Source organism: Nannobrachium achirus, assembly GCF_963921795.1.
Source record: "Nannobrachium achirus genome assembly, chromosome: 2".
In the NCBI taxonomy this organism is placed as follows: Eukaryota; Metazoa; Chordata; class Actinopteri; order Myctophiformes; family Myctophidae; genus Nannobrachium; species Nannobrachium achirus.
In genome coordinates, this window is record NC_137811.1 from 27,775,093 (window position 1) to 27,787,614 (window position 12,522).

Consider the following 12,522-nt stretch of genomic DNA (forward strand, 5'->3'; position numbering starts at 1 on the left):
AGCCAAAGTCACTGATGGATGAATCCAAACTGTGTCTGTGTAAATCGGTGTTGTTAGGAATGATGTCAATGGTTTGTGCTTTGTGACATCAGACAAGATATCTGGTCAGCCTAAATAAGATGTGACGTTTTTAAACATCACATTTAGTCTGAGTACGACCGAGCGAGAGTTATACCGGGGTTTGACGGTGATATATGGAGACTTGAGGGGGAGACAGAGGTTGACAGAGAGAAAGAGAAACTATCAAAACCAAATATTTCCAACCCGCAATAGACAAATAAACTCCTTCTAATTAACAGTGCAAGTACCGGCAGTGGTGTCCATGAACTAATCTTTCAAGACGGTCTCCTGTTCCGAGTTTCCATACGCCTTCACAACCTCTACTGTCAAATGATGAGCAATGGACAGCTCCCCTCATCTTCCTTAGTAACCAGTCAGAAGCGAGGAGACACAGACCAACCAAGATCTTGTGAGGACTTCATCTCAGCCAGGAGAAGTACAGAAACATCTGATGACTTACACATGAAGGAAAACCTCATATGTGAGAAGAGCTTCCTTGAGGTATCGACTCTGAAGAAACACCAGCATGTCCACAGTGGAGAAACACCTTTCCACTGTGAACAATGTGACAAGGGTTTTAATCAACTAGCTCACTTGAAGACACACCAGCGTACCCACACAGGAGAAAAACCCTTTGTGTGTAAACAATGTGACAAGGGTTTCAGTGTTTTAAGTAACCTAAAGACACACCAACATGTCCACACAGGAGAAAAACCCTTTGTGTGTAAACAGTGTGACAAGGGTTTTAATCAGCTAGGTCACCTGAAGACACATCAGCGTGTCCATACTGGAGAAAAACCCTTTGTGTGTAAACAGTGTGACAAGGGTTTTAATCAGCTAGGTCACCTGAAGATACATAAGCGTGTCCATACTGGAGAAAAACCCTTTGTGTGTAAACAGTGTGACAAGGGTTTCAGTGAGTTAGGTAACCTCAAGACACACCAGCGTGTCCATACTGGAGAAAAACCCTTTGTGTGTAAACAGTGTGACAAGGGTTTTAATCATTTAGGTAACCTCAAGACACACCAGCGTGTCCATACTGGGGAACAACCCTTCCACTGTAAACAGTGTGACAAGGGTTTTAATCAATTAGGTTCCCTGAAGACACACCAGCGTATCCACATTGGAGAAAAACCCTTTGTGTGTAAACAATGTGACAAGAGTTTTAATCAATTAGGTTCCCTGAAGACACATCAGCGTATCCACACAGGGGAAAAACCCTTTGTGTGTAAACAGTGTGACAAGAGTTTCAGTGTGTTAAGTAACCTAAAGAAACACCAGCGTCTCCATACTGGAGAAAAATGACAGTCCTTTTATACCAGCTTGGGCCTTGTTGGCCAGCTTTGCTGAGGTTGTGATGTCACCGAGAACGCTGAGGAGAAAGTTACGTGAAATCTAATACACTTGAATTATTTACCAGATGTGGTAAAGATTTTTGGCATACTGTGGCGGCTAGGTGGCTGATGATCTGTAGACCTGCTGGTAAAAGCACGAGGAGCTGGACGCGAGGTTGACGCAAGGGCCTCTTATCTTTCAAATGGATTGTACCGTACTAGAGGTTCGCGGCCCTTCGGGCCGCTCACATCTAGAGTCCACGCCCGCTTTAAAAAAAAAAAAAAAAAAAAAAAAAGTTAAATTTTTTTTTTTTTTTTTTTTAAATAAAAAAAAGTTTTTTGAATAAAAAAAAGTTTGGGCCTAATTGTGTTATTATTGTTACTATAATAGGCCTGCCAATGTTTTATTTTCATTATTTCAATGTTTTCATTTTAGCAACACACACACACACACACACACACACACACACACACACACACACACACACACACACACACACACACAGACACACAGACACACACACACACACAGACACACACACACACACACACACACACAGACAGACAGACAGACAGACAGACAGACAGACAGACAGACAGTATCTTGCTGTGAACTCTAGAGGTGAGTGGCCCGAACTCTAGAGGTGAGTGGCCCGAAGGGCCGCGAACTTCTTGTAAGATACAGGCTCTCGGCTAGCTAGCTACAGGCTCTCGGCTAGCTAGCCCAGTAACAGTGGATTCTAGTTTGTTAATTCCAGAAGAAAAGCTTGGTTGCTGGTTGGCTATTTCTTCCCTATTCCTACTTGTCTTGAGAGCAGAGGGACAGAGAGGAGGGGAGGTAGCAGAATGCAGGCTCTCACTGCTGCGCGCCCGTTGTTGTATGGGCTGGTGTAGGGTTACAGATCCATGGGCTGGGCGGACGTTAAGATCCCCTGGACTGGGGACCGTAACCTTGACAATAGGACGTTATAGCCAATTGGAGTGCTGCATTTGGTCGTGTCTGACTGACAAACAAAAACCGCTGGCTGCAGTTCTAAAATGTATGTATAGATAGATGGACCAGGATTATTTTCCGATCCTAGCACACCCGTGGTGGTATTTTGAATGCTCCGGTGGGCGGATCGGAGCGACAGTGACGCAGACTACAACGAAAGTTGTTTTTTAATCGTGTTATATAAACGTGATTTTATTTGATTTGATTAGTCATAGCATAGTTTTTATTTAGAATTCTTCAATGAAAAAAGGGTAGTTTGTCATTGTTTCATTCAACGAAATGACACAGCGCCTCACAGGTGCTCTGGGATTGGCCACAACGATGTTGATGGGTGTCCTGCATTGCCTTGTATGGTATTCCTCAGGCTACAGAGCTGTGTTAATTTATGTAAACGTGGGGGTTACTGGTCTCTGAGATTTATCACACATGCACACGTTAGAAACAAATTGCCTCTAAATCTCTCCAAATGGTGGGTGGTGGGAGTAATGTTTTTATTTTTTTCAAAATTATTGATAAATTACGCTAGTTTATCAACAAAGACAGCAGTGGTGTTCCTTATAATGGTCACTGTGGACATAACATAAGTTGTGTGGGCGAGCGCATACGTGTGTGCTTGTGCTACAGCAAATACACCTGTAGTTAATGAGGACATTAGCCTGGCCGTGTGGTGTTTGTTCGACGTTAGTTCTGGAAACATTCCTCACTAAGGATTTAAAATAAATGCTAATTTGATGTTGAATGTTGTCTCACAGCTCGGATGTAAATGTGCTTTGGATTAATCTTGGTTTGGTTCTTTCTTGACTCTTACTCTTACCTCTCCTGTTTCATTCTTACTAGCTGCTGTAACATCCAAATGTCCAGTGGCGGGAAAAGTATATGTTTTACTTAAGTAAAAGTATCAATATTGCAATGTAGAAATACTCTGTTATAGGTAAAGGTTTGGAATTCAAAAATTACTTGAATAAAAGTACAAAAGTATCAAAATGTACTTAAAGTTCCAAAAGTAAAAAGTAGTCATTGTGCAGAATTGACCATTTACAAGTAACTAGTAACTAAAGTAAAAGTACAATATTTGGATCTGAGATGTAGTGGAGTAGAAGTAAAAGTATTGGAAATTTAAAATACATAAGTAAGTGCAAATTTCAAAATTTTACTTAGAGGAGGACTTCACCACTTTTCAACCTGTCTTCATGTAATAGGTCCTCACTAATGTTCATGATAGAAAAACATTGTGCTATTTTATCATGAACATTAGTGACAGTGACATCATCGTTTGACAGATTTCTTTTAAAAAACAATATTTTTGAAAAAAATATTTAGATTTTTATAGTCACGAGAACAATGGCTTCCACTTTAACATTGCAACTTTTCAGGAATAGAAAGCCTGCAGTTTCTATTAGCTTGGATTCCCCATCGATGATGTTTCCTCCTTTACAGTACTTGAGTAAATGTACTTTGTCACTTTCCACCACTGCAAATGTCCCTATCGGGTTCAATAAAGGTTTATCTTTGTCTATGTGAGACAGCTTGTCCTAAATGAATGCCCTACTACTTCATCATACAAGATCGTCGCACAAAAGTACTGTGAAAATAGTCGATTTACAAGCTCTCAATGTCTCGCAATCTGAGGTGTTGTGACTTGTTGTGAGCTTATAATCTTTGGACATACAAGGTTTCCACCCAACAGCGACGATATAAATGTAGACTGATTGTGTTTCAGTAAAGGTTATAGATCGGTGAAGAGGTGTTTTCAGGCGGTAGGAGAAGAGAGAAATGGGTGAAGGTCCTGCTAGGTTAACGGTCCCCGGTCTGCACTTTTAACTCTCAAATACCTGGAACGCGCCCGAGTCGCGTTAGATTTTAACCACTTTAACCATTATTTTGTGCTTTAACTTTAGAAAAATAGCAGATATACAAGCTCACAGCGCGGCACCGAGTGCCGCGCTGCGAGCTTGTACATCTGCTATTTTTGAAAAATCGTGAAAATGAGTGCAAGTCTTTGAATATCTTTGACCCGATCTTTGACCCGACTTCTAAATCCTTCCTCTAAATCATGCTGTTCTCAAACCTTTTCATGTCAAAGACCCCCACAATTACAGGTATTTGGCCACGGACCCCCCATCTCAAAATTTGTTGTTCCAGGGACCACCCAGAAGTAAATATTTGAGTTACAAATGTTCGCTTTTAAGTAGATATATTCAAAGACTTGCAAAAAAAATCATGATTTTTCAAAAATAGCAGATCTACAAGCTCAATAATCAATAATCAGTCAATAATCCTAGGCCTAAAAGGGTTAAGGCAGCAACAGCATTTGTTGCTGTCAGTGTTCATTTGGGCACTAAAACATTGACGATAGTATAAATCAGGCATCACAATCATGCCATCCCGGCCAAGATACGTTTTAGGTAACTAAATCAACTGTAGATTTAGTTGACTAAAATGTTATGGTATTAAGTCGACTAAAACTAAAGCATTTCAGATGACTCAAATATGACTAAAACTAAAGGAATGTTATTCAAAAGACTGACAAAAACTATGGTACATAAAATGTTGCCGTCAAAATGAACACAGGTTGCTGTTCAAGGCTGACTTGTGCTATGTGGAAAATATATAAATGTGTGTGTGTGTGTGTGTGTATGTGTGTGTGCGTGTGCAGTATGGAGGAGGGAGCAGCCGACAAGTGCAAGGAGTGGATTGAGAAAGCATTACATTATGACCGTGACAACCCTGAGGCTCTGCAACTGATGGCAAGCTTCATGTTCAGTGCTGAGAGGAATCAGGTCAGCCACACACACACACACACACACACACACACACACACACACACACACACACACACACACACACACACACACACACACACACACACACACACAGAGGATGAATTATCACCACATTACTGGAGGAAACTGAGTTAATTAATGTACCAAAATTGAATCATAGGTCATTAATCAGTAGATGGGCGGCCACGAACAACACACACACGCCTTTATGCACGCACGCACACACACACACACACACAAGGGTCATGCAGATAGGGATGTTAAGTGAATTCCAGAGCTGATCAGTAAGGTCAGCCCAGAGTCAGCTGGTAGAGATGAGAGTTGGTCCCGCTCCAGTGATAAGCAGGAGAAAATGCACTGATTAATAATACACTTTAACACAGGACGTGGATACCTCTGATCGCATGAATAACCAACAGCATACATGAGCCCTCGGAGGTCCCTGGTAAATACTTTTGAGTTCTACAAACACCCTCAGAAAGAGCATGTATTTTGATAATGAAAACATAATAGATAACAGGTCTGTGAAGCAGTCACTCAGCCAGAAACCAATCAGAAGATGTATGTTGCTTTTCTAGCTCTGATAAGTTTTCTACCAACTTAAAAGGTGAGGTAATTGATATTTTTTGATTGAAACAAAATAAAAAGGTTAAAGTTCAGTATTCAGTAGCAAGGATATCTTCTCTAGTCTTGTGTGGCCAGACTGTTGCAGATCATGAACAAGCCAAAAAGTGGGTGTCAAGCCACATTTGGAGGTTGTGGCCACGCAAGACTATCCTCTCTCCATCCATCTCTTTAATAAACAGAACATACATTTTAAGGTGGTTTGCCAATTTAACTCATACCCTACCAAAAAAGACGATTTCTATAATAAAAACGTCTTTTTAACTATGGACCTCCCTGCCAGACGTCTTCTGGACGTCTTTAAAAAATAAATAAAAAAAAAACAATTTTGAAAAAAAACAAAAAGGAAAAAAATAATAATTTGGACCTCCAACAGTGTTTCGCGATCGCGAAATTGCATGTTTAACCCCCATACCAACCCCATCTTTCAAACATGGCAGCCATGTTTGTTTACATTTGAAGAAAACATAAGGGCTGCCTTCTCCTGAATGCCTGAACGGATTTCCAAGCGGATTTTTTTGTTTGAAAGCTGTGAAAAGCATGCACATGCATAGTGCATGATCTGTGCATGAATGTGTGCACCAGCGTGCACACTATTTTTTTAACCCTTTGTTGGCGAACCGGCAATATAAGAGGTCCCACTTTAAATATGGCACTGAAGAAGTTAATCCAATCTGCTGCTGGGGTGTTGGGTGCTTCTGACCTGAAGTTACATAACGTTACGGCTATACTACAAAAATGTGGAATGCCTTACCGAAGGCCATAAAGGAGTGTGGATCACTAGCATCCTTTAAAATTGCCCTGAAAAACCACTTACAGGCAGCAGCCGTTCGCAACTGGTAAAAACCTAGCCCAACCCTACCCTCCCCTGCCCCTTCTTTGTATATACTTACTGTTTGTTTAGACTTAGGGAGGGGTCGTTTTTTATTGAGGGGTGTTACTGGAGAAAATGTATAAGCCCTTTTATAAAATGCCATGACCCTCCCTCTCAATTGGGGAAAAAATCAGTGACCCTCCCCAAGCATTAAAATAAAAAAGATTGACCCTCCCCTACAACATGGCATTTACCACAGTAAAGTTATGCCAATAAAACCTATATTATTATATTCCTAACCAGTGGCGAGAACAGAACAGAGATTTTTTTCTTTCTTTCTTTTTTTACTGTAAATAATTAGGATTTTTTTTTAATGGTTAAAAACGGGTGCGGGCGGCAGCAGCAATGAACAATAATGAATAGGCTAATATAATGCATTGAGATCCCAGCTGCACTTCATCCCAAAAACACATTTCCAAATATAAACTAACACACCCTCCAAACTAAAGTAACACACAGTGAGTAGCCTATAGTGCTGCTAGTGTAAAAGTCAACGTGGACATCACATAAAAGGCGAGAAGTTCTCACAGGTTGAGAACAGGTTATTTGACATCTAGGTTACAGATTAAACAGTTGACACATGTGCACAACACAGAGAAGGCTTGTAACTGCTGCCATTCATTTTGTGCTGTTGATTGCCTGTCGTCAAATCTGGGTCAAATGCGCATTTTCAACGAGCGGTCGTTAATTCTTTTTAGCACCTTTTCACTTTTTACTTTAGGGAGGGGGGATACAGTTCTGACAACCATTGTTGCTGCCTTACACAGCTCTCCATTGTTTTAGGAAAATACATTGTAGTATAAACACAGCCACTTCAGTTCATTCACACTAACTGCAGTGACTGTGGGGCATTTCCAGGGATGGCACCCAGGGTTTGTCATTAAATGAAGCAGAAGGCTGTTGACAATGGTTGCATAAGTGCCTGTACCTCTGGAGCCATTGTTTGCTTTTGAAAAATTGCATGACCCTCCCTTGAATTCAAAGTGAAATCAGCAGACCCTCCCTAGGACTGAAATTGAAATAGCATGACCCTCCCCTATTTTCCTCCAGTAACACCCCTCAATAAAAAACGACCCCTCCCTTACTGTTTTCTTTTTTTTCCCATTTTCTTTACATATCTACTGCATAGTACTGTGTTATATTTGTCTGTCATTCAATGTTATATGAGATACTTTAATGGTTTCCTGTTGAAATAAGCTTAGTCTTTTCATGGATCTCCTTTTAGTAGACCTTGTACCAGTGAACTGTACCGTCATGAAACTGTACATTTTCCTATGCAAACTTCTAATAAAGCCTTCAATCAATCAATCAATCAAAACGGGACTGTTCTGGGCACGCTGCCTCATCTAACAGACCACCACGTGAAGATATTCACCAACATTGCAGTTCACGTTATGGCTTATGGGCTATTAATTTCCACGGACACTGTCAAACCAAGTGTTTGATAGTTGTCACTCATGCCTGTGGTGGAAGTTAGTAGGCTGTCAGTGGTAGACATTCTAAATGCCCCTTCGCCTTCTACCTGACAGTGCAGGGCAGCAGGCACAGACACATAGCACAGAGACAAAGGCACGGGAGGTCCAACCTGGGTCCTACGTCACTTTTACTGGCCTTCTTCTTGCGTTTTATTTTGTTCATGTTAAATGGACAGACATGGGATGTTTATGAAAATATGGAACAAATCACGTCCTGTATTTTTTCCCGTAGTTATTTGGCAATTAAAGGACGCCTTTTTTTAAGATGGTTGGTAATGGTAAAGTAACTTGGTTAACGCGTTATCTATCTATAAATGCGAGAAGTCTCTGCGTGCGTGTCTGCGTGTCTGCGTGTCTGTCTGTAATCCGCGTATCTCGAGAACCGTTCGTCCCACCGGCTTCAGATTCGGCACGCGCGTTCCCCGCCGTGGCGCGGAGTGCAGTGCCGGGCCTCGACCCGACCCGACGCGCGGTTTTCCCAAACCGGCGCGAACCGTTCGGAATCTCCTTATGCAGGGCTGATTGTTGACATCAGGCTGTTCCGGAGGAAATCGGCGCAAGCGCTGACTCATTGTGACATCACATCATAAAAGGCTCAGAGATCACGTACGCCACATGAGTCAACAAAAAATGCCATGGTTACGTATTCTGATGTTCCTATATGGGCATAAAAGGACACAGGCAAACATATGGTCAAAACGGCTCTTATGACAACAGGTATAATGGGGTTTGCATTAAAGGGTGGGGCATTCATTCCCTATTTCAAATTCGGCACGCGCGTTCCCCGCCGCAGCAGGTAGTGCCCGGCCTCGATCCGATCCGATACGCGATTTTCTGGAACCAGCACGAAAGGTTCGGATTCTGATGTCTGACATCAGGGTTTTCCGGAACCGGCACTGTGTCTGCATAGATCTCCATTTATGGGCATAAAATCGATGCAGACAGACAGATACGGATATCTCCATATGAGCATAAATGGACACAGGCAAGCAGATGGTCAAAGATCTCCATATATGGGCATAAAACGGACGCAAAAAGACAGATACAGATATCTCCATATATGGGCATAAATGGACACAGGCAAACAGATGGTCAAAACGGGTCCTATGACAACAGGTATAATGGGGTTTGCATTAAAGTGGGAACCAGCACTGTGTCTGCAACACAGTCGGAGGCACAGACAGATACAGAGATCTCCATAATGGGCATAAAGGGACACAGACAAACAGATACAGAGATCTCCATATATGGGCATGAAATGGATGCAGACAGACAGATACAGATATCTCCATATATGAGCATAAATGGACACAGGCAAACAGATGGTCAATACAGGTCCTACAGAGATCTCCATATATGGGCATAAAATGGACGCAGACAGACAGATAACTCCATATATGGGCACAAATGGACACAGGCAAACAGATGGTCAAAACGGGTCCTACAGAGATCTCCATATACCGTAAATCACCAATTAGTAGCCCGGGCGTTTATTTCGCAAAATGGGGTCGGACCCCGGGCGCTTAAAAGAGGCCAGGCGGCTATTGGTAACAGGCTTTTATTTATTTTGGCACTGGCCAGCACTGGGCCATTATTTGGTTAATTTTTCTTTCTCAAACTATATAATAGTAATAATAATCAAAATGTTATATAAATGTTATAATTATTATTATTATTATTTTAATTGTTGTGAACACACAGAAAATAGCACATTGCGATCTATTAGACCAAACCTCATTTAAAAAATATCAAGAGTGTATGAAAGCCTTTTAAAAAATATATATATATACTATTATTTATACTAAGGGAATATTTCTCCAAAATAATCAATTACCGCATGCCAGCAAAGACGCATCTAGGTCTGTAGTCAACGAGGCAACGACCCAATTAGCGCAGAAGTCCTGCAGCTGGTGCTGAACTGGACTCGCTGTCATGACCACTGAACAGCTCCACTATCCTGACATTAAAATCTTATGGTATTGCATTATGATTAAGCCTTCTGCATTCCCCCTGAACCTCAAAATAATGGATTATTTCTTCAAAATGCGGACTGGATAACAAGAGGCAGCAACAGTAGGTAATGTAATGAGTTATTCTGATCCAGCTGGTCTTATATTGGCCAGTCTTTCTCCGTTTTGCCATTAAAGTAGGCCTGCCGCCTTATCACGCAAACTTTGCATTGTAGCAACGTTTTAGACAGTAATGAATGATGGTCAGTGCGCAGAGAGCAGCAGACTCATTTTTTCCTCTCTCTCTTTTTTTGGTGTCCTTTGGCAATCTGTTCCCCCGACGCACAGACAGTGCGTCCTGCGCGTCATGGTAGCGCAGCACTGGGCTGGGCACCATATACATTTGGCTTAGAAGTGTGAGTGTCTGTCCACAGGGCTGTGAGCTTGTAGATTTGCTGTTTTCAGCGCACTACCGTCATGCAACTACTGTATATGACCCGTAGCAACGCACAGCGAGTGCATGCGTTGCAACGTGCTGTCAATGCACTGCTGTGAGCTTGTAGATTTGCTGTTTTCAGCGCACCACTGCCATGCAACATAAATGACCAGTTAAGTTAAATAAATAGCAAATAATACCAACCAACCAAACAAATAATAGCCCGGGCTCTTACATAAAACCCAATAAGGATAATACCAGTAAGACTCCCTAATCGGGAGATAAGCGACCAACGGTCGCTTATCTCCACAATCTGTCGGTAGATAATGCCGGTCTTATATAAGGGTCATTTGTGTACGGTGTGATGTCATACTGATGTCAGCAGTGTGATGTCATACTGATGTCAGCAGCTATGTCTCTATATATGGAGTTATATGTTGTTCGTGTCCAAATATGGGGCTTGTGAGGTCAGACTTAGTGAGATTCGTCGGTTATCTCCATATATGGAGGGATGTGTTGGTTATCTCCATATCTGGAGATTCAACCTTCAACGTGTAACTATGGCTACCTAACGACTAGCCACATGACGTGAAGGTGAGTGAGGGTCTTTGTAACAGCCACCCCCAGATTTCCCGTGGAAATCTGTACAATATCGAGAAGGCCCGAACGGAAACTCTTAGTCAACTGGCCACCCCATCAAAGAGTAAAGGGACATCAAGGCCTCTCTCTTGTCAATGGGCTGGTGTCGGCCACCCCGTACGGGTTCTAGTCTGAGGTGATAGCCTGCCACCCCGTTAGTAGGCAGGGGTCCCGACAAGCCAAGGGGTCGATTGCACCAGCTTCCTCCTGCCGCGAAGGGTGCCAGCATGACTCACACCATCCTTCCTAGACGATTTTGACATCTTGTTACTAATCTGTCGGTAGATAATGCCGGTCTTATATAAGGGTCATTTGTGTACGGTGTGATGTCATACTGATGTCAGCAGTGTGATGTCATACTGATGCGGAGATATGAGCAGGGCAAAGGTGTGGCGTGTGACGTGTGACCGACCGACGGACGGACGGCCGGTGGAGGTTTTGATACTAAACTGCGACCTGACGGTCGCAATTAATTGCAAATAACGGCCCAGGCGCTTATACGAACCTTGCGCTTATTTGAAACAGGCGTTTATTGCGCAAAATGGGGTCAGACCCCGGGCGGATATATGAGACCCGGCGGCAGTTTGCCACCGGGCGATTAATTGGTGATTTACGGTATGGACATAAAATGGACGTAGACAGATAGATATCCCCATATATGGGCATAAATGGACACACGCAAACAGATGGTCAAAACAGATGGTCAAAACAGATCCTATGACAACAGGTATAATGGGGTTTGCATTAAAGGGCGGGGCATTCATCCCCTATTTACATTGTTCCCGAGTTGGCCAGGGCGCGGATTAGAAGTAGTTATTAATTACAGTAACGTGTTACCTTTGTAACTCGTAACTCGTTACCGCCAATACGTTTCATCACTTTCATTTTCAGTCGTTTATCCTGTATGTTTAAAGGTCAAATGACATTCTGTTTTTACCAATCATAAAAGTCTTTGCCCTGGTCCTAAAAACATGTTTTAAAATGTTTAAACTTGAAAATCCACTCCATGGAGCCATGGTCTCTCTCTCTGTTTAGGTGTCATGAAAAACGGTCTGTCACCTGAAATACTCTATAATCACCACCAGGGGAGCCTCTCTCTCCCACTCATTCTAACAAATATTAGTATAGCTTGAGTACAATTTTGAATATTTGTACTTTAATTGAGTATTTCCAATCTTCAATTCTTATACTTCTACTCCACTACATCTCAGAGGCAAATGCACTTTATCTCTCCACTACAATCATTTGGATTTTTATTATTAATACAAATCACTCACTTCAGCCCTTATAGGCCAGCAGTTCTCAAACTATGGTACCCAAAGTGGCCACTGGCCACACACACGCACACGCACGC

At 42.2% G+C, this 12,522-nt stretch overlaps 1 protein-coding gene across 1 annotated transcript in view; it reads left to right on the forward strand.

Annotated features, from left to right (window-relative positions):
• The window catches only part of LOC308304589 (uncharacterized protein), a 97,050-nt gene that overhangs the window by 14,102 nt on the left and 70,426 nt on the right, over positions 1-12,522 (forward strand). The window contains exon 6 of the mRNA XM_080749217.1: positions 5,045-5,168. Within this exon, the coding sequence (XP_080605343.1) occupies positions 5,045-5,168 (124 nt within the window). The remainder of the gene's footprint in view (positions 1-5,044; positions 5,169-12,522) is intronic.